Below are 20,350 nucleotides of genomic sequence, written 5' to 3'. Positions count from 1 at the left end.
TGCACAGGATGATTACTTTCATCTTATCTTTTCTTTGGGAAAGACCAGAGCAGGGCTGCTTGGCTGGACCCTTTAGCATCAATAACAGCACACCTCAAAGAGCAGCATCTGTAATGGTCTGCCAGGTCCCACCTGGGCTCAGAAAAGGTTTTCACTAATAACATTGCATTTTTTTTTTCTGAAAGCAACAGGAAGAAACTGGGAAAGGATGAGGCTTTGGCAGTATGGTTTATCATTAACACAGCTGCTACATGAACTGTAGCATCAAACCCAAAGAATTTCAACAAAGCCCCAAACTTCATGTTTTTCAGCCTTTCCTGAATGTCTACTCTTTAGGTTCATACTGAGGTGCTTTAATAAAAGCAGACTGACTTCCAGAGGTTTGAGTGATCTGGCCTTCCTGTTGTCACTTCTGCAGCCAAGTTATTAAAATAAAACCCTTTCAGCTATTTTCTTGAGGTATGAAAGGCTATTTGTGGTGTGGTGAGTGGAGTCCCGCTGTCTTATGAACCACCCTGAAGACAACAAGAATCCCTCTGGCTGTGTGGGGGATCTGAAATGATCTATTTATAATTTTCTTACCTTGACAAAATGGAGGGAGTGACTCAAATATGTCCCATCCTTATGGAAATTAATTGTGTTAATGGGATCATTAGAACTTAGAGCAGTGTCAACAAACCGGTTTTTGCGGCTAATGATGGTTCTTGGGAAGGTTATGACATAGGGAAGGCGGAGAACCTGGTCATCTATATATATGTGATCAGCCCTGAGCCCTTTCTTTGGGTTCCATTGAGCAATGCTCTCGTAGAGTCAACGTAGGCAAGCAGCTGCCACCACCCTCACCATGAAAATAGAAGGTGCCTCGGTGGTCCTTGCTCTGGCATTTTTCTGCTTCTTCTCAGGTCAGTAACTTGTGATGTTCTCTGTGCTGGAATTTGGGACTGGCAGTGGATGCAGCCTGGGAGTGCCCATAAAGACAGAGAGAGAGGATTAGAGAGCCCTTGTCTTTTAAAAAGCATAGTGGTATAGCAGAAGGCCACCATTTCTTTGGCTGTACTACATGTATTGGTTTGGTATAACATGTCTCATTAACTACTCTTTGTCTTTTATGTGGAAATAGTAAAGTTTTATTGGTAGGTAAAGCATTATTTTTAATGGTATTAACAGTTTAAGAGCAAGCAAAATAGCCAAACCCCCATTTGTCTAAGTGGAGGAATATCAATTTCCAGCCAGACTGAATTCTTCCATAAAAAGCCCAACTTTGAACAAAAATGTAATACAATTTTTGCTAAATTCAGAGAAATTGTGATGTCTTGTCAACACTTGCTATGGAAGGCATTTTCACGTGGCTGCAGTAATTTGGCTACAATAGATTTCAGCAGGAGTTAGGTTTGATGCAATGGCTTTTCAATTTCCTGCCTGTTTCTATTGTAAAAGAGCTAATGGAAGATTTCTTGATGGTTCCTTGCAATGCCACTGATGATGCAAAAGAGGATGAAACATATTATACCAGCTCTAAGTGGCTTAGTAAAAAGAAATAGGTATCAGCTACTCACCTGCTGACTCATTATTAATTTGGTAATTTGTGTGAAGTACTGCAAATGGAATGGGCCTTGAAAAGGAATTTGTCATTTTGGACAAATAACAATGATATGCCCTAGCTCTGGTATCCCAATTTTAAGTGATGGTGAAGAATGCCAAAAATATTTGTGTGAGTTTGATGCAACTACCAAAGCAGGGGTGTGGAATAATGGAGAAACAGTTAGTGAAACATCCTTGGAGCTTGGGTTTTAAGCCTGAGAAGAGTCACACAGTAAAGGAGGGCACAAAGACATTAAAAAAAATGGATGCGATTTTGCATTTGAATGACAAAAAGTGCAATGTTCCAGAAAGGGCTGGGCATTAGAGACTTTCTATCAGTGTGAAATAATGCATTGGATTAGCTTTTATCAAGAGGTATTTGGGTGGATTAGGAAACTGCATCAAGTATTTTAATTAAATGCTTTTGCTTTAAAATTCCCCTTCAAAGATTTTTGTGTGGATTCATTGTTGGTTTTTCTGTCGCAGATGTTGCCAGTCAAGCTTCGATTAAGGCGAGTCCAACCTTTTCTATTCTGATTCTCCTTTTGTTTTGCCAACTTACACTGCTTAATGCATGCTCTGAGCAAAGTCCATTTAGATGCACTATACTTAGATGTTATAGTGCTTTTTCAGTGGTAGAAAAAGCAGTGAATCTCTCCATATTTAGAGACAATACTTGGGTAATACAGCAATGGCTCCAGCTGACAGTGTGTGTTTGGTGCATGATGCTGAGAACATATCCAAACAGCTCTGGGCTGGAAATCTCATGAAATGATGTTAGAAATGGCATGAATTATATTTTTAATGATATTTCAGAATATAGCTTCTGATCCAGCAGAAACCCCTGCTTCTGATAATTCCTGAGTTTCATAATTAAAAGAATTAAGGCAAGTCCTTTGAGCCTCAGAAAATAATTTGATTCAATGGCTGAGAAGTCAGTTCCATTCATGTTTTAATCAAGCAAGCTTGTCTCCCTGGTAAAGATCCTTTCGGGAAACACAGTAGCCAAAAATAACTGAACGGTTCATTGCTTCTCCCTGGTCTGCATCTCAGTTACCCGGCAGAAGAGGCAATGGGCTGCTGCAACATTGCACAAAATCGCTGCTCTGCTTCCTGAGAGGGCTGTGCTTTTCTGTGCTTGTCTTGCACGTGAATTACTCTTCAGTCTCTCTGGCCCGTTCGTTCCTCTTTCATCCCTCTGGCATTTCTAGGGCTGTATTTTCTGCTCTTGGCTAACTTTATAACGTGCAGTCCTCTGCTGTAGCGGGTAGCAATTTGCAGCTGGATGTAAATTAAATGTGCTCCTTAAATATATATTCCTTTCCCCGTGATTAATGGTTCTTGCAATGGGTTTGGAACTTTCTCAGGTTTTTTTTTCTGCCTCGGGAGCCACGAGCAGGGCTTTGGGTACAGCCTGTGCCACGTGTGGTGTGTGGCCAGGGATGGGCAGGAGGAGTGTGGCTTGTGTGAGCAAACTGTTGAGAGCTGCAGCACACCCAGGAAAGATTCAGTGTGAACAAACAGTTCTCAGGATCTTCATGGAAGCCTCCACTCACTGCCCTCCTCTGTGCTTTGCAGAACGAATGCAGGAAAATTTGGTCACTTCTGCGCAGTGGGAAGTTTTCCTGTCCCACCACCAAGGAGCCCTTCAGCAGCCCAAATAACAAAGGAGACCTCAACAAATGCATGATGTGCCAAAGGCTGCTGTGAGTATCAGCTGCCTGCTGGCTCCAGTGGCAGCCCTGTCCACCCACAGCTTGTCCTCTCCTCCCATAGCAGGGAGCCAACTCTCAGGAGGCTCTGTGCTATAAAATTGTTGTTCCTGCCAGCCAGACTAGTTCATAGTTCTTCAGCAAACCTGAGAAGCCAGTAGCTCTCTCCAGCTCATCACATGGTGGGGACTCACCACAGAGGGTGAGGAGCAAATGCAGAGTGAAAACTTACACAGATTAATTTCTTGTTTTCATAGAGGTGTTTCTTAGGATGGAGAGAGCCGGATATTAGACAGGGAGAAAGGATGGCACCATGCCCCCAGTGCAGAGATGCTGAACACCCTGGGCATGTGTCAGGGAGCCAAGACCTGCTGCTGCTCTGTGCTGCTGCCTTGTGCAATGGGGAGGTGGGGTGGGCAGCACTGGCCTTTAATCACCCCCTATTTTGGCTTTGTGTCCGAGCACTCCACTCTGCCCTCTCACTCACGCCTCCCTTTCTTGCAGGGAAAGAGACTCAAAAAACAAAGGGAGTGGTGGAGAGTTGGACAGGAATGTGAACTCCTTGGGAAAGGTGAGGTGAAACATTGCTGCCGAAGCCAGTTTTATTGGCCGTGGCACCGCGTCTGCTGCCTCTGACCTGCTGCCCAGGGCGCTTCCTCCTCTGCAGCGTGGGAAAGGAAGGACCCAGCAATGTGCCTCGAGTGGGAGCAGGGCAAACATGCCCAGCCTTGGGGAGAGTGTGAGGCTTTGTGCCATCCACCAGCACAAAAGAAACCAAAACTCCTGACGGCTCCTCCCAGGCAATCACGGCACCTCCGGTGTGTGCCTGACCCAGAGCCCTGGCTGAGGAGGATGCCTGCCTGTTTATAAGGCACACCATTGGTATCTGGCAAATATTTAATAGCAAGGTTGGCGCATGTGAGCTCTGACTAGGGCAGGGTGTGGGAACAGGCCGGCTCTAATTGTCCCTTGTTTATCTTGTTGAGGCACCTGGCTGGTTTCTTTTAGCCATAGCTGTTTTTCTAGATAGCAGGTCTTTATGTGGAGGGAGCTGTCTTTTTAGCCCTGGGTTTTTATTGTAGATGGGAGTGAATTGGTTTCCATCAGATAGTGTTGGTTGTGGTGATTGATTTATTTATTTTTTACATCTGGTTAAGCAGGGTAGCTTTCTAGCTCTTGTGTGTCTGGACAAATTAAGGGCTTTGTAAGGCATAGCTGTCCTAAGGGAGATTTTTTTTTTTTAGACATCTGACTTGCCAAAGTGTGGTCCTGAAGGCAGAAGGACAGTTTTACAGCGTCAGGAGGAGACCTACACTGAATTTCTTTGTTAAGCCATAGATTTTCTGTCTGGCTTTTGGCAAGTAATTTTCTAGGCTTGACTTCCCCATCTGCAGAGCTGGGATAAGCTATCAAGCCATCTCCTCTACATGGTGTGAGAGGGAAAATGTATTACAGATCACATGGCAGATAAGGTTCTAAGTGCTGCATAAACGAACCTCAAGTCTTCCCATGTTCCATGTGTTCCTTATGCTCCAGACTTGCCCTGAAAGTTACAGGAAAGCTGTTCAGAGGAAAATAGAGGCCAGGCTGAAATGCTTAAGCAGGCTTTGCTACAAAAGCCTTTTGTGAAATAGAGTGCTTTGGTTCAATTAACACATACCATCATGTTAAGTGGAAGGTAAAACCACCCACCTCTTATTCTCGTGTAACTGGAGATAGGAGGTGTTCAAGGATTGTATTTTTTTACGCCTGCAGCTTCATTTTTTTACTGTGCAAGGATTTTAAAATTCTTGGTAGTGCGTTCTCTCACGAGAGATGGGAAAACCAACTTTCTCATTCAAAATTCACTGAAATTGTGGATTTTATACTTAGAGCAGAGCTTAGGTCCTTCAGGCAGGCTCTTGCATGTCTTATCTATTAGAAATAGCAACAAGGCTGCCCTGGATGCAAAAGACAGATCTGCTCATCTGAACATACGGATTTATTTGTTTTATGCTGCATGTTATGGTTTTCCACCAAGTTACGCCTCGAGGAAGCAAAATAACGTTTGAAATGCAATTTGTTGGGTGGGTAATCCTTTGTGGATTTGCGGGAGATGCGTCTCTCTGTCAGCATATCAGTGTCAACCCATGCTTTTGGCATTTGCACAGGATGAGTGTCGGGAGTTTCGGGATCTGTTCCAGAGGGGGAAACTTTCCTGCACCAGGGAGAACGACCCTGTCCGGGATGCCTCCGGGAAGCAGCACAGCAATAAGTGCATCATGTGTGCAGAGAAGTTGTGAGTAAAGGAAAAGAGCGTGGGATCACTCGCCTCTCCTGCAGCGGGGAAACCTCTCCTCCCTGGAGCACCCTGGCATTCACTTTCTCATCTTCTTCTCTTCCAGCAAAAGGGAGAATGAGCGGAAGTTATCTAAAAACAGACAAGGAAAAGATAAGGTGAGATTAAAGTATTAGGCAGGTCAATATAGAGCTTTATTGGATTTCCACCCAAGACAGAGAAAAGGCAATGTTATTCTACTCGGTTGCTCTTTCTCCTCTGGCTTCATTTTGAGATCCACTTTCCTTACCCTCCTTATTTCTTATTCATGCTCTTGAATCCCTCAAGTGGACACCTTGTGCCTGATTATTATGGTCTGCCCTGCTGACCTGTGGATCTAGGGACAGGCAAATCCCGACAGAGCAGGAAGCCAGGTGTGCTGTGCTGTCCCGAATTTCGGCTCACAGGTGGAGAGGTCAGTTCTGCTGAGGCTGCTAATTAGGTGGAAAAGAAAAATGTGTGAAAAGCCCTAAATCTGAACTCTGCACAGCTTAAAAGATCATTGTGTTCTGGGAGATGTCAGCCCTACACTATCTCCAGGCCCGTGGCTCAGTTTTAGGTTTTTTTTTGTTGGAAACTTTGTTCTCATGGAGCTGTCATTTGCCACCTTCTCTCCAGCACGCTGCAGCTACCATGTTGCTGTGTGCTGATGCTTTGCTGGCAAAAGCAGCCCTGTAAAGGGGAAAATATTTGCTTTCCACCTCTTTCCACTTGATTCCTGCTACGGTAGGGACTGGTGCAGCCCCCTTAAGCCTCAGTCTTGGGGATAATCCTGTTTTAGTGCTTTTTCTAATGACTTTGGCACCAAAAAATAGAAGCTTAAGTGAAATTTGCTGATGGCAAAGCTGGGAGGCAGTATCAGCCGAGTAGCATCAGCAGATCACTCAAGACTAATTGGATAGTGCTGGGGCCTGGAGTAATAGAAACAAGATAAAATGTAATGGCAGTGCAAGATCACACAGTCAGTGATTAACAAGAATTCCTACTCATTGGCTAGAAGTGACAAAGGATAAGAGAGCCCTGCATTTATTAGTGGGTCAGGGATGCGACAGGCCATGAAAAAGGCAAATGCACGACTCGGATGTACTTGGTGAGATTTTTGGAGCAGAGGTCAGGCTTGAACAGGGCTCCAGAAATGCTGGCTCAAAGAGAGAGCATTTCAGAGAGGCTCTTAGGGGAAGGCAGATCTGTCTGCAGGGGGTTGGGGTGCTGAGCTGGGCTGCTCCCAGGGAATAAGGCACAGAGGGGCTGAGGGAGATTTCCTGGGCTTTTTGGAAAGGGAAAGCATTGCCTGAACTGTGCAGGGGTGTGAGCACATGCTGGTGGTGGGAAAAGCAGTGAGGGTCGTGGGGAGCCCCTTTGGAGGGGGTGCAACACTTATTTCTGGTGGAACAATGCTCTGTGCCTGTTGGCACAGCAGCAGAGCTCATCCAGGGCTGGATCATCTCTGCTGGGGTGGCTCTGGGGAAATGTGGGGCTTTGTACTCAGAGCAGTTTTCCAGAGTTATTCTTGTGGGAAAGCTGAGGAGATGGAGGCTGAGGTGCCCTGGATGGGATGCAGGACAACACTGGGAACACCTTTCCCTGGCAGAGAGGATGAGGTGTTGGAAACTTGTGAGCAAAGCAAAGGGTGAGGCAGGTGACCTGCCAAGGACCTCCATGCAAGCTAGCAAAGCTGTGCACAAAATGGGCAGAAAACTGCCAGTGTTAAAACCTGTTTTTAAAAAGAAAAGGGTAAGTGGAAGTCAGTTCCTTATCCTTTGTACTTGCTGTTTGGAACTGTCTATTGCAATGTGTGAAATAGCTGAAATTAGGGGGACTGAATGTTTCCATCCATGTTACATAACAGGGGCAGGTTAACACAGTTTCTGCACAGCAGTTTTGAACAAGGAACAAATTAATCATCCACTCTCCAAACAACCTACCTGTGCTCTTGGTCTATTAAGTATGTTTGCATTGTGCCTTTATGTTTTAACTGCTGCTTCTTGATTGACATGTCCCAGAGTGTGGCTGGTTTGGAGGATCCTACGCTCTTTGTGAAGAAAATTATCTGAGCTACAATCTGGGAAAAGGCTGTAGCTGTATATTAAGGATGTTGGGAGAAGAGGGAGTGACTTCATTACTGTATCGGTCACATCACTGGCATGCTTTGGATAGCCCAGCCAGGAGAATAATAATTAGTGGGACCATACTAGAAAACTCCCAACACGTGCTGTGCAGGCAGAAGGACCTGGAATTTTTCTGACTCACCCCTCTGTTTATATGCTAAGTGGCTGGTCCTGCACACCCTCTTCTCTCATCCCCACCCAGACTCTCCTGTGATGCATTGTGATGGTTCCATGCTTTCCTGGCAGGAAACCCCAGGTTTCTAAGGATCAGATCAGTAAGGCAAGGAGGACAAGAGTGCCCTAACCCTGCCCTCCTTCACAGGATGACTGCAGTGAGTTCCGCTCCCAGTTTGAAGCTGGAGGTCGCCTGTCCTGCACCAGGGAGAATGCTCCTGTCCGGGATGCCTCTGGCAAGCAGCACACCAACAAATGTCTCATGTGTGCCGAGAAGTTGTGAGTACCCCTTCCTCTGAGCAGTGGCAGCAAAGAAGGAGCACTCCAGCTGCAAAACTGCAGCCTGTGGAGCTGCATCTGGGCAATGCCTGGGCGAGTTCTGACTCCCAGTGGCCCTCTAAGAGATGCTCTGGCAGTAGGACTCCAGCCATTGCTCCACTTACGTCCCTTTCAGCACTAAGGGCCCAGGGGCAGGTGAGGAGCAGTGTGGAGTAGAGGAGGAGAAGCAAAGTTGACAGAGAGCAGCCCCTTTCCCAGGGGCCTGAGGAGTTCCCCATGTGTGTACTTTGCCTTCCAGATGCTCTCTCTCTATTCCCATAGAGCATATGCAGAAGCAGCCCTGATATGAAAGCAGCCACCTGGATCCAGGATGTAGCATACAGTGGGAATGGTGAGGAGAAAGGGAGAAGGCTTAGGGGTGGGAATTAGGAACAGGACCACCAGCAACAGGGATTGTGGATGGGGAGGTGGTACCTAGTGGCAGGACACTGGCTTGCAGGGCAGCACTCTGGTGCTGGTGGCACTCACACTGTCATTGCACTCCCTTTTTTCTCTTCTTCCCTTCTTCCAGCAAAAAGGAAGCTCAAAGAGGAGGTGGAACTCTCCAGCGCAACAGAGTGCCTGCTTCAGAGAGAATAAACCAGGTGAGATGTAGCTCAGAGCCTGTGCTGAGCTCAGGAGGGGTCTGGTGAGAGCTTGTGGGATCTGGATGGCCAGTGACTGCCTGGTCATCCTTGGGTGACCATGGTGCTCAGGATTCTGTAGCCAGCTAATTATGGAGCTGTATTTCAAAGCCTCACTCATTTGTGGAATGGACGTGGGTATGAACATACAAACTGGACATGTTTGGACCAGACAGAACAGTCCCTCTCACTTTCCCAGTGATGTGATGCTACATGAGAGATAAAGGGCAGGTTCAGAGTACCCACAGTCCTGTAAGCACTCGGATAATAACATTTGTTGGGTATGAAGTGCATCAAACCTGCTGCTTGAAGAACATAATTCTTTGGGTCTGAGAGGAAGAGAAGGGAGGGCAGGAGCTGCTTTAGCCTTGCTGCTTCTTTAATTCCATGAAAGTTGTTTCTGTGGTTGCTGAGTGTTCTCTGCCCCTTTTGCAGAAGAACTGTGGTGGTTCGCGGCAGGGTGTGAATGACAGACGTCCCTTCTCATCGGGCAGGGGGTGAGTTCAGCAGCACCTGGGATGGAACCTATCCACACATACCACTGGTTTCTTCCCCCTCCCACCCACATGTATTTTCTTAGGGGTGTTTAACAGATTAATGGGAGCAGGAATAGTTTGGCAGCACACAAGCAGCACTGTTTGGGATGGAGAAGTGTTTGCTGCTCACTACAGCACTTCCTACTGGCTGAGCTGGTGATGGGGAAGAGACACTTAGTGGGGCATGTTTCTCATGCAACCCTTGCTCCTTTTTGGCCTTGATCTTCTGTGTGCAAAGCAGCAGTGATTGCTGTGCTCAGAATCCCTCTCAGGACACTTTGTCCAGCAAAATCTGCTTCCTGGCAGTGCTCATGTGTGTGCCTGGCTCTAGTTCAAAGGCAGTGCCTGCTGCACACGTGCTTTCTGGGCACTGGTCAGGCACTCCTGTTTGTTTTGTAGCTGCTGGCCCTGAGCAGGACTCAGCTGCTGCTTTTTTGGGGAACACTGAGATTTCTTGCTTTTGACTGGTGCAATTCCTTCATGTCCCCCTTCCATCAGGTGCTGCCAGCAGACACAGGGGTGCAGAGCCCTGGGGTGTGGGTGTACTTGGACAGAGCACAGGGCAAGCTGTGTCCTGCTGGTGGCTTCCTCCCCTTTAGCATGTGGGGCTCCTCACCCTCTCTGCCCTGCTGGGTGGGTGGATGGTGTAGTGCAAATGGCTCTCCAAGAGCTGTGGGGGTCTGCAGGGAGGGTGGGTTTGCCCCGTGCTCCCTGTTTGGGAGGAGTGGGGCATGAGCTGTGTCTCTGCTCTCTCTGCCAGCCCACAAGCTCAGCGGGGCAAGAACTGCAACCGGTCACCTGGCCGCAAGTCACAGAGCAGAGACACCGACGGGGACCCGACGGTAAATCCACCTCCTGCACCTCGGGTGGCAGCTCTGTGGGCAGAAATGGGGACCTCTCCCATGGGATGTTCCTCTGCTGGTGCTGAGCCACCTCTGCTCCTTTCCCAGCAGCTGTTCCTGTTCTTGCTGTAACCCTAAAGCTTCTCTCACTTGGCCCCATGTCCCCGGAAGGGTTTGAAAGAGTGAAAGTATCTGTGGTCTGATGCCAGCCCCTGTATCACCTGGCACTGCAGCAGAGGGAAGGACTTGGCTCCTTGTGGAAGCACAGCAGCTGTGGGGATGTGGGTCTTGAGCTCAGGCTGGATTCCTGCCCCAAATGAGGCCAAAGTGGGGTGAGGATTGCTCTCCTGCCATGTGAGAAGGTGCTGAGATGAAGGCCATGGTCAGAGCAGGGCAGTGGAGCTGACCAGGGGATGAGGACAAGTTTGGCAGAAGGAAGGAGTGCTAAAGGGGGAAACACTGAGTGGTAGATGACAACTGTGTATGGAATAATGTAGGAGGAAGGTGGGGGTGTCTGCTCTCCCTTCTCATGAGAAGAAAATGGAATAGTTCCAACAAAGCTAAAAGTGGAAAATGTGAACTAATAAGAGAAAATAAGTTACCGTAAAAAGGGTGACTAAACTGTGGATCTCACTATCACAGGGTGCTGTCTAGAGGTAGGATGGGTAAAAAAAATACCTGATGTTTTAATTCCTCCAGCATTTTCATACAGTAATTTAAATAGCATTTTGGAAGGGATAGGAAATGTTTTTCTATGGGTTTGGAGGGATCTTACTACCAACTGCCTTATCTCTCTCTGAAGCCTCTGTCACTGACCACTTTTAGAAAAGGGATATTTGAGTTAAAAACCCAATAGATAGTTCAGGTACAGCAATTTTGATGCATTCCAGAGGAAGCATTAGGTGTAATAAGGCCAGTCTGCTTCAGGGCTCAGTGGTATTTCCTGGTAGCACTGGAGGGGGAATGGATGCTGATGAGCCTGATGGACCAGAGGTGATTCAGGGAGCAGATCTGCTCCTCTCCTCTTTCCAGGGCCACCTGTGGGTTTTGTCACAGACAATTCCCAGAGCCAAAGGAGTGGTGGCAGTGGCTGCTGGCACCTGTGATGCGTGGGGCTGGTGGGGTGGCCTCCTGCCCTGGGCTGTGGCGCAGGCAGCAATGTCTGGTGCGTAGGAAGGCATCCAGCAGAGGATTGCAGAGGTCAGCATTGTCTGCTCTCACGTCACTGATAATCACCCAGATGAGGGAGGAAGCAGCACATTATGGAAATTAGCAAGTGACGTTTAACCAGCAGGTGCTATCACAGCACCCCAACACCACCAAAACCCCCCTGTGCTATGACATCTTTCTTCCCTGGGGTGCTTCCTGCCCCGCAGGGCTGCTGATAAACCATTGTTTTTCTGCTAAATGCTGCATCTCCAGGTGGAACGGGAAGAGGAATGTTCTCTCTGTCCCATTGCACCATTTGCAGTCATTGCGACATATTTTGCAGCACCTGGAGAAGGGGTTGGGAGCCCATTAGTCAATTCTTGGTCTCTGTCTTTTTTTGGTTCCTGGAGCTGCGGTGGGGCTGAGGAAGGGGCTGTGCATGCCAGGGAACAGGCTGTGCTATCCCTGACCTCTGCTGTTGGAAATCTGCTATGACTGTGCAAACACCTTCTCCGCTCGCGGGGTGCGAGAGGCTTTTTGGGATCCCTAAAGGTCGCTCCTTGTTCTGTCAGCGTGTCCTGGCTGTGCCACGTGTGGTTTGTAGGGAAAACTGTGCCTAAATGTTCCCGTTGCCGTGCTGGAGAGGAAGCAGGAGGGCACCCCTCATTAGTCATAGCTGCTCGTGTCTCTCGGCACCGTGGGCGTCGGGAGCGCTGCGTGTCGCACCGCCCGCGGGCAGCGCCAGCCTGCTCCAGACGCTCTTTCTCAAGCTTGGCCAATGGGTTTTGTCTCAGTCCTTGAAGATAAAATGGTATCAGTGTACTGATAAGGAAGACTAGGTACAGGTAGAGGAAGATTTTTGTCTTGTGGATGCACGTTGAGGGAGATAAACCTTGCCCTGGGCTGTAGAGTTGGGGTGGATCAGGTGAGTGGGGCATGACAGCTCTGTCCCCAAAAGCTTGGCTGAGTGGTCCAACAGGAGACATAATTTCTTTCCAAGCCTGGGCTGGCTGGAGGTCTGGTGGATGTGATATAGGGCAGAGAGGCCCCATGCAAGCCTTGCTTTGTGAGTGCTTTTGGGTCACGTAGAGGAGGGTCTTGCAAGTGAAACAGCACCAAATGTGATTTCTTTCTCTCTTCAGCTGGACTGCGATCGAATTCTGCACGGGGTAAAGGGTGGAAGGATTTTCTGCAGCGAATCACAACCAGTCTGTGGCACTGATGGGAAAACATACAAAAATGAATGTGACTTGTGTTCAGCTGCCATGTGAGTAGGTGGAGAGATTTCAGTAATACAGGGCCATCCACCATTCCCGAGTGTCTTTTGCAGAACAGTGTTTGTTTTGATACATCATGACTCACTATCAAGTGTGTCCTTGGTGCTTTGCTGTTAAGCAAACATAGATCAAAATGCCTGAGATTAATCTGATGACAGCTAATTAAGATACACAAGTTGCCAGGGTCCCCTCTTCCCTCTCTGCCCGATCATGAGATTGTTTGGGGAGTAATAAATGCCATCACATTGGAAGTAGCATCAAAGCATTAAGGAGCCCACAGAGGACTGTCATGCCGGCGGCAGAGAGCTGTGGCATTGCAAGTGAATAATAAGCAATGCCTTGTCTTCCCCTTGCAGGAAAGCTTCAAACTTCATCACAGTAAACTACCGAGGCGAGTGCCGAGTGCCTGCCCCTGAAGTGGTAAGTGGCAAACCACAGCTGGGCTGCCAAACATCAATCTCTCCCTTTCCCCTGGTGGAAATTCCCCATTGGCACCATCTCAGCCTGTGGTGAGCTGATCCAGGCAGCCACAATGGGGAGTGAGGAATGAGGAGTGGCTGGCAGCCACCAGCTGCCCACTGTGCCCTTCAGCAGGAGCTGGGCGTCCACACTTTGACCCCGCTGGCAGGTTAACTAACAGAGTTAACTTGTTCCTTCAATTAACAGTGGGTTAATTAAAGGCGTGCTCTGCAGCTGCTCTTCAGCCACGTTGGCTGGGGAGGAAAAGAGGTTTTGAACTCCCTATTTCTATTTTATTATTTTCCTGGAGTGGGATGTTGTCGAGAGGGGGAGAAAAAAATGTGCCTCTTGGCTGTGTGTGGCATCCCACTTCCCTCCAAGTGCCTGCTGGGGAGCCAGCCTGGCCTCTGCACCTGTGACAGGAGCATTAGAGCCCCAGGAATGGATGCTCATGGTCCAGATGTTTAAATACATCTTGAGACTTGGATGTAATACACAACCTGGGCATAGTCTCCATGTTTTGTCTAGGCTGTGTGATAGGAGTGTGATGTGTCTGGGGAAACGGCTGACTTTCCTCTTGGGACTTTGATGAAACTGGGAAGACTGTATAAACCATAAAGGACTTGCCCCCTAAATAATATCCAGGGAGATAGTTGGGAAATGAAGATTATTCACTGGGTGGCATACTTTTGGGAAAGGTCTTGAGCCTTGACATCTTGTGCAATGCCACATAGCAGATGAGTTAAAGATTTCTCAGCTGTGCTTTGTCTTTCCACCAGTGGAAACCTGACAACCTCCAGCTCTTGGATTTGCAGGCAGTGTCTCCCAGTTTGTGACTCTGTGGCACCTGGGGAGGACTGTCCTTATTGGCATGAACTCTTGAGAAACTGAATTTGTTCCCACTCTAAAATGGGAGAGAATCCAAATATTGAAACTACCAAAGAGATTTCTGGGAAGTTTTGTATGGGAACTTTGGCTTCTGAATATGGATGAGGGATCCATGTGTTTGTAGGCCACAGAGAGCTATGGGGTGTGAGAGCCATCATGCCATAGTAAAATTCCATGCCTTGCTCTCCTCAGTGCTAGGGCACCAGCAGATCCCCAAAACACACTGAACATCCTTTCTGCTGCTTTACATAAGAGGGGTAATGAGACTGGATACACTGGCAACTGGAAAATAGAGAGGATTCCCACAAAACTGTGCCTGGTCTGGAATTCCTTACTGTTTCGTATTTCACTAAGCTCTCAAGCCCTTGCAATAAGAGGGGATACCATTTACTGAAAGTCAGAGAGCTTGTAGCTGTGTTAAGTATTCCAAGGAGAGATGGATGCAATTAAAAGTCAAAGTGATAAGCTTTTTTTCTTGAGGCAAGAAAAGCCAGACAAAAGCCCCCAAGCATAATGATTTATTCTTTATGTTTATTAAGTCACCTGAAGAATTGGGCTGGAAATTTATGGGAGCTTATAAACAATGTACAGAGCAATATTATTTTCGGCACTGAAATTCATACTCGCTTGCAGTATAATGAATTTTTCTTTCTGCTGAAAATTCAGCTACTCAATATACGCTACTAAAACCTGGAGGAAAGCAGCTCCAGCAGTGCTTTTGGCATCAGAAATGGGTTTAGAGAGTTGCAATGTGCAGAATGTGAAATGCTTTGGAGGAAGATAAGAAATTGTTACCCAAAAACTGAAGTATTTCCTTGAGTTGTATTTTTAAATTATCCATGGAGAGTGCTGGGAGTTGCCTGAGAAAATGTGTGTTAAAGCTGCCTCATCCCTTTGCAGCTCTGTGCCTGCATCCATTCCTGCCTGCAAAGCTCTAGCTGGATTTCCAGGTGTTTCTGGCAGCTCTGGTGACCTGATGGCCATCAGGGAAGGATGCTCGTGGGAAGGGCTGGGAGCAGTGTGGTTTGAGAGAGATCTGACACTAAAGGGTGTATCTGGGCATGGCTAGGGTGGAAAAACTTACTGCAGAGAGAGCCAGTCCCCACTGGCCAGCATTGGGTCTCGCCACCTTCTCTGGGAGGTCTCTGCTGTAACTGAATTCCTTTGATCCTGTTCTGCTTTACTGATGACAAATATAGGTCAGCATCCTGGGTATAGATATCTTTTTTTGGTAAGTTAACTGGCTGGTAGGTCCTGCAGGGCTAAGTCACGTGGATGAATTGATTGTGGGTCTTTCCAGCACATTTGACTTTTAATGCTGCATATCTTGCAGTTCCTTTACTTGTTCAAAGGTTTTTCACACTAATCACCTGGGCAGTAGCCACCAGTCTGCCCATGCTGGTCAATAAATCAGGAGAAAAAAGGGGTTATCCAGTTCATCCTTTTTTTAAAAACCTGTTTCTTAACAAACAGATAACTCCCAGGTTTGCAATGGGCAAGTCCCAGTTTCCTTACAATGCTTTCTGTTTTGCCACGCCGCTTTTCCAGGTGGTGAAAGGAAGAGAAGAAAAGCAGGACCTTTCCCAGATTAGAAAACAGGTGTGGAAACCACCTAGCTTAAGGCTGAAATTACTCTTGTTTTCCTCAGCTGGCAGTGGTCCAACCTGCCTGCCCTTGTGCCAGGTTCTGCTCCAGTTGTTGTACGTGGCACTGAGCTGGCCTGAGGGGCTGTCACACCGACACCAGTGTCACACAGAAGTGGTCAAGCTTGGGGATGGGCTTATTTTTTTGCTCTTCCTTTCCAGGAGTAATGGAGTTCAGACTGCCAGCAAACACCAGGGATCAGCTGTGACCAAAGGTATGGAGAGACAAGAGGCAGTGGCTTTTACTCCTGCTCGGCCAGCCTGTCCTTTGGGTTTGTGTCCCACCAGGGCTGGAGTGTCCCACGTTGTCTGGACAAGCTGCAGGGCTGGGACAGAGGGGTCTGCAGATTTTTCCTCTCCCTGCAGCCATGGGCTGGTGGGGCTGAGCCTGTGGGGATTTGCAGTAATGGGTCTGCCCAGTGCTTTTCCCTGGCTCTGTTTTTTCATCCAAGCTGCCCCTGCAGAGCAGGGAGGATGCTGGCAGAGCAGCCTGCTACTGTCCCCCATCCCAGGGAGGTAGGGGTGGTCCAGAGCCCCTGCAGAGCATGGGAGCATCACAGCTTTGAGATTTCCTCATCATCCTTTCAGATCCCTTTGCCTTCTGGGACTGCAGTAATAAACTGTCTGCCCTCTGTCTCTGCAGAGCAAGTAAAAGAAGAGTCGATGTCGAGCATCAGGGGAGCTGCCGAGTCCCCAGGACTGCCAGAGCTGCCTTCATCCCCTTCTGCAGCAAACGGGGTCCATCCTTGCTCAGGTGGAGGGCAAAAGGCTGTGGGGACTCGGTGGTGTCTGCCCAGCTCTGCCCCGTGTGTGCCCCTGCAGTCCCTGCAGCCTCGCTGTGTCTTAACGTGCTTCTCCAATAAACATAACTCCTCAGCTTCATGTCACTTTTCTTCACTGACCCTCAGGGGAGGGACACACGAGTCCCCACTGTGTCGTAGGCAATAAGCACCCTGAGGTGCACCAGCTGCTGTAAATACCTGGCGAAGATGTTGGACCCAAGGAGGAGGAGTGTGGTCTGGGGTTTTGTGAGGAGGGGTCAGGTTCTCCCTGGCTCGTTATGGGGTCTTGGGTCAATCACTTCACTGCCCTATCAGCCCTTTTCTCCTGCCTGTAAAATGAACATTAAACGATACTTACCTACCTCAGAGGGTTGTTTGAGATTTGTTTGGTTTGAATTTGGAAACCTACAGAGAAAATTTGATTTTACAGCACTCCATGTCTTGGGCTGGCAGTTTAGATCATGCACCAAGTGTCTTCCATCCTTCTCAGGTGAGGGCCTGGGCAATCCAGACCACAGTTTGGAGCAATGGTGGGAGGTAGATACACCTTGGGTGGTCGTTAGGAGATGTGCTGAGTTCAGAAAGGTCTCTGGGATCTGGAGGTGTGAATTTGGGCAGTATTTCCTGCTGTGAGAGGGCAGCAGCACTGCTGGCACTCTCAAGGCAGTGCAGGAAGCTCAGCCAGTGTGGTGGCCCATGGACCATCTGCTGCTGGGTCACCCTTGGCCTGAACTTCCCTGTAGGGTCAAGTCAATGCCTGTCTTAGGAAGCATCTCCTGCAGGAGAGAATTGTCCTTCCTTTGGGCTTCTGATGCTGGGGCAGAGGGAAAAGCAAGAAGTTCCATGGTGTGGAATAGCTTAAGCTTTTTAAGGAAAAATGTTGTTTTGAGATGTAACTTTGAGATGTAACTGACCTACAGACAATTCTTTTATGTTCTGAAACTATGTTCAGATGAAGCCAGGCCTGTGAGCCAAGGGTTTCCCTGGTTTTTTGGGGTCAGTGGATCTGGGAATGAGCTGGGGTTTGCAGAACAGGAGACACTGATGGTGGGTTAACAGAATTCTGCTGGTGGTTTGCACGTACTTCCTGTACTTTCTTTTATAGCTGTTACTTAAAGCAAATAGGTTCTTTATTTGTATAAACTTTATTGCAGGACATTTCCAGAAGACCTTGAATGAACATTTGCAGTGTTTGAGTCCATTTTAGCTGTGACCTGATCTGTAAACACTTTTCTCTTGCAGATAAGGCTGAAGTGACTTTCAGATTTTGACAGGATTTTACCTAATACCAATTAATTTCACTCCCACCAAAGACGTAGAATTCTTTCAATTAAATTATCAAATCCTCTTTTTCTACTGCAGTTAATGAGAATTGATTTTTAAACTCTCAAAATGCTTACGCATGCATCATGTTTTATTGCAGCTGATAATAACATAAACTGATTTGATTATCAGCAGACTCTGCCATAAGTGGTTGTTAATAACTCGTATGCTTATTTTTAACGTGAGCAAACACTATGTTTTAGAAATAAATTATGACTGCCTCTTTCTATGTGGAAAATCCCCTCACGAAGTTGAGTCATCTAGGGTGAGAGTCATCAGTTTGGGGCTGGTTAGCTGTTTTGGGGGATGCAGAGTTTGTCTTTAAGCTGAGATGAAACAAGTACATTCTTGAATGTTATTTATGCAGCCTGAGAGTGATGAATGTCAGACTGCAAAAATGTACTCTGATGATGTGTGCTCACTGATTCCAGCTAACATCCTGTGCAGGGACATCTACATGATTTCATAAAAGCAGTGCACAATTTGTGGCTTAAAATAAATCCTTGCAAAGGAAAATCAGTGCACTTGAAAGCTACAATGATTTATAGTGATTTCAAGTATTTAAGTTTTCAAATAATGACCCCTAAAACCTTCATTAACTGTGCTTGAAAAGCAATAAACTGATGGAGACTGCCCCAGTAGCCTCTTCTGTCAGTATTTGAGCACCTTCTAAATTTCTCCTGCTGCCAGCAGAAATTACCATCCACAAAAATCGCAGCTGGTGATAAGGGATGGTTAATCAGATTCCAAGCCCATCTGCTGAGGAGGCACAGGACAGGGACTTGCTAAAGCTGCCTGTGCTGCTGTGAGCAGCACTGCTGGCTCCATCCTGCTCCCAGCAGCCTGCTTGCTCTGCTCTTGCTTTCAACCCCCTTTTGCAGGTTTTTCCAAGGGCTGGCAGGTGAGGAATGTCCCTGGTGGCACAGCGCAGCTCCAGAGGGATGCCATGCATTGTTACTCCTGGGAAGAAAGAGGCAAAACTCCTGAGGTGCTGGAGATTTACCACTCTTTCTTTTCTGTTTGCTCTCGGTTGCCCTTTGTGTTGCCCTTTGAAATGGTAACGAGGCCAAGCCAGTCCTCTATGAAACTGGAAAGGTACCAGCGCTCCGGGGACTCTTGGGTTTGCTGTAAATTACACTTTATTAAGGGTGTTGCTTGCCAATAACCACAGACCCCATGTGGTTCACAGCAGTTCCTGAGGTTTTGCAGAACTGGGATTATGAACCAACACTTCGGTCTCCAGCCTCTCAACCTGGTTGGGTTTTGAGCTGAAATGCCCTCTGCAGGGACCTGAAGTGTCTTAGTGTTTTTTCCTTTTTTTTTTCATAGAAAGTGTCAGGAGCTTATGCAACTCTTCAGGGCCTACTAGTGCTGCTCTTGGTAGGGAGTGAGGACTGTTGACTCTGGCAGATGCCTCTGCAGACCTTGAACTCCCCGTGGTGTTTTTCAGTCCTCTGCATTCAGTCTGTTTGGAGCCTGGGAACTCTGCCCAGCAGCTCCCTGCTGCCCTCCAGCCACATGAGGGACAGCCCTGGCCTGGCTGTGCTCTGCCCAGGGCACCTTTTGCAGGCTGCCACAGCAGACAGTGCTGGAAAGCTTGCATTTTAGGGGTATTTTTTCCTTTAAGAACTTGGTGAACTGTGACATAGAGATCTTGGTGGTGGCTCCTCTGGCTCTTCTGCAGAACTCTTTCTGGCTCTCCCTACACCCTGGTGATGCTCAGTCCCACCACACAACTGCTGCATTATGGGTACCTGGGGATTGCAGCATTGTTTGTCTTGATTATCATAATTTCTGCTCCATGGCTCATCTGCTTTCACCCTGGGGACTCATGAATGGGCCTCTTTTTTTTTTCTCTTTAGGGCTCCTGCTTGGCATCTGTTAGAACATCTGTCTTTCCCTGAAAGGCTCTCCCTACTACAGGAAGCTCCCTACTACAGGGACTCTCATCCAGGCAATTTCCCTGGGATCTCCCTGCTCTATTCTGCTGCAAGATCTCTCCTGCAGCCCAGCTCTTCCCCTGGAACTGCAACACAAAATCTTTCAGTGCTTTCCTCTGCGTGAAGGTATGAGCAACTCTACTCAAGTTGTTCACTAAAACCACGATGCAACTGCTTGCAGATTAGAAATCCAGATCCTTGATGTAGAAGGTCCTAAAAGAAACAGCTCAGTGCTGGGTGCAGTAACAACCACCCCTGTGGTTTGAGGGTGGGAAGCATGGTCTATTTCTGCATATATTTCTGAAAAACAGATGAGTTGGCTTTAATTGCCTTCTTGCCTCCAAGGGGGTGCTTCCTTTCTTGGCCTGTGTCAGTGAAATCCTGCAGAGATAGAGACAGATGAATCACAGCTGGGACCAGAGGTAACCTGGAGAGGCAGCAGAAGAAAGGAGTGGTGTGCTCATGTCCAGAGCTGCTCAGCCAGGTGGGATTTGCAGCAAAGGAAAATAAACAGGGAGATGTCAACACAGCATCGCTGCAAGTGGGAGTTGCACAAGCAGAAGGGTGTAAACATAACCAAAGGTCTCCCAGTCCAGCATGGGTGGAATGTGCTGCACCTGCTTCTCTGCTCCTGAAAGGCTCTGTCCTGAGGGATGA

At 47.8% G+C, this 20,350-nt stretch overlaps 1 protein-coding gene across 1 annotated transcript; it reads left to right on the top strand.

Moving 5' to 3' along the window:
* The first annotated feature begins 767 nt into the window (after nt 1-767).
* On the top strand, nt 768-16,796 carry LOC146431335 (serine protease inhibitor Kazal-type 5-like). The gene is made up of 14 exons (XM_085073862.1): nt 768-902; nt 2,068-2,093; nt 3,160-3,287; nt 3,798-3,864; nt 5,444-5,571; nt 5,678-5,729; nt 8,041-8,171; nt 8,743-8,815; nt 9,290-9,351; nt 10,151-10,232; nt 12,524-12,648; nt 13,015-13,078; nt 15,811-15,863; nt 16,292-16,796. Exons 1-13 carry the CDS (start codon nt 845-847, stop codon nt 15,814-15,816), a joined length of 1,002 nt encoding a protein of 333 aa, XP_084929988.1. The 5' UTR covers nt 768-844; the 3' UTR covers nt 15,817-15,863; nt 16,292-16,796.
* Nucleotides 16,797-20,350: the final 3,554 nt, after the last annotated feature.

Source organism: Lichenostomus cassidix, chromosome 13 (assembly GCF_008360975.1).
Source record: "Lichenostomus cassidix isolate B80296 chromosome 13, HeHo_3.0, whole genome shotgun sequence".
In the NCBI taxonomy this organism is placed as follows: domain Eukaryota; kingdom Metazoa; phylum Chordata; class Aves; order Passeriformes; family Meliphagidae; genus Lichenostomus; species Lichenostomus cassidix.
Note: the sequence above shows the minus strand (reverse complement) of the source record. Positions and strands in the feature narration are given on the sequence as shown.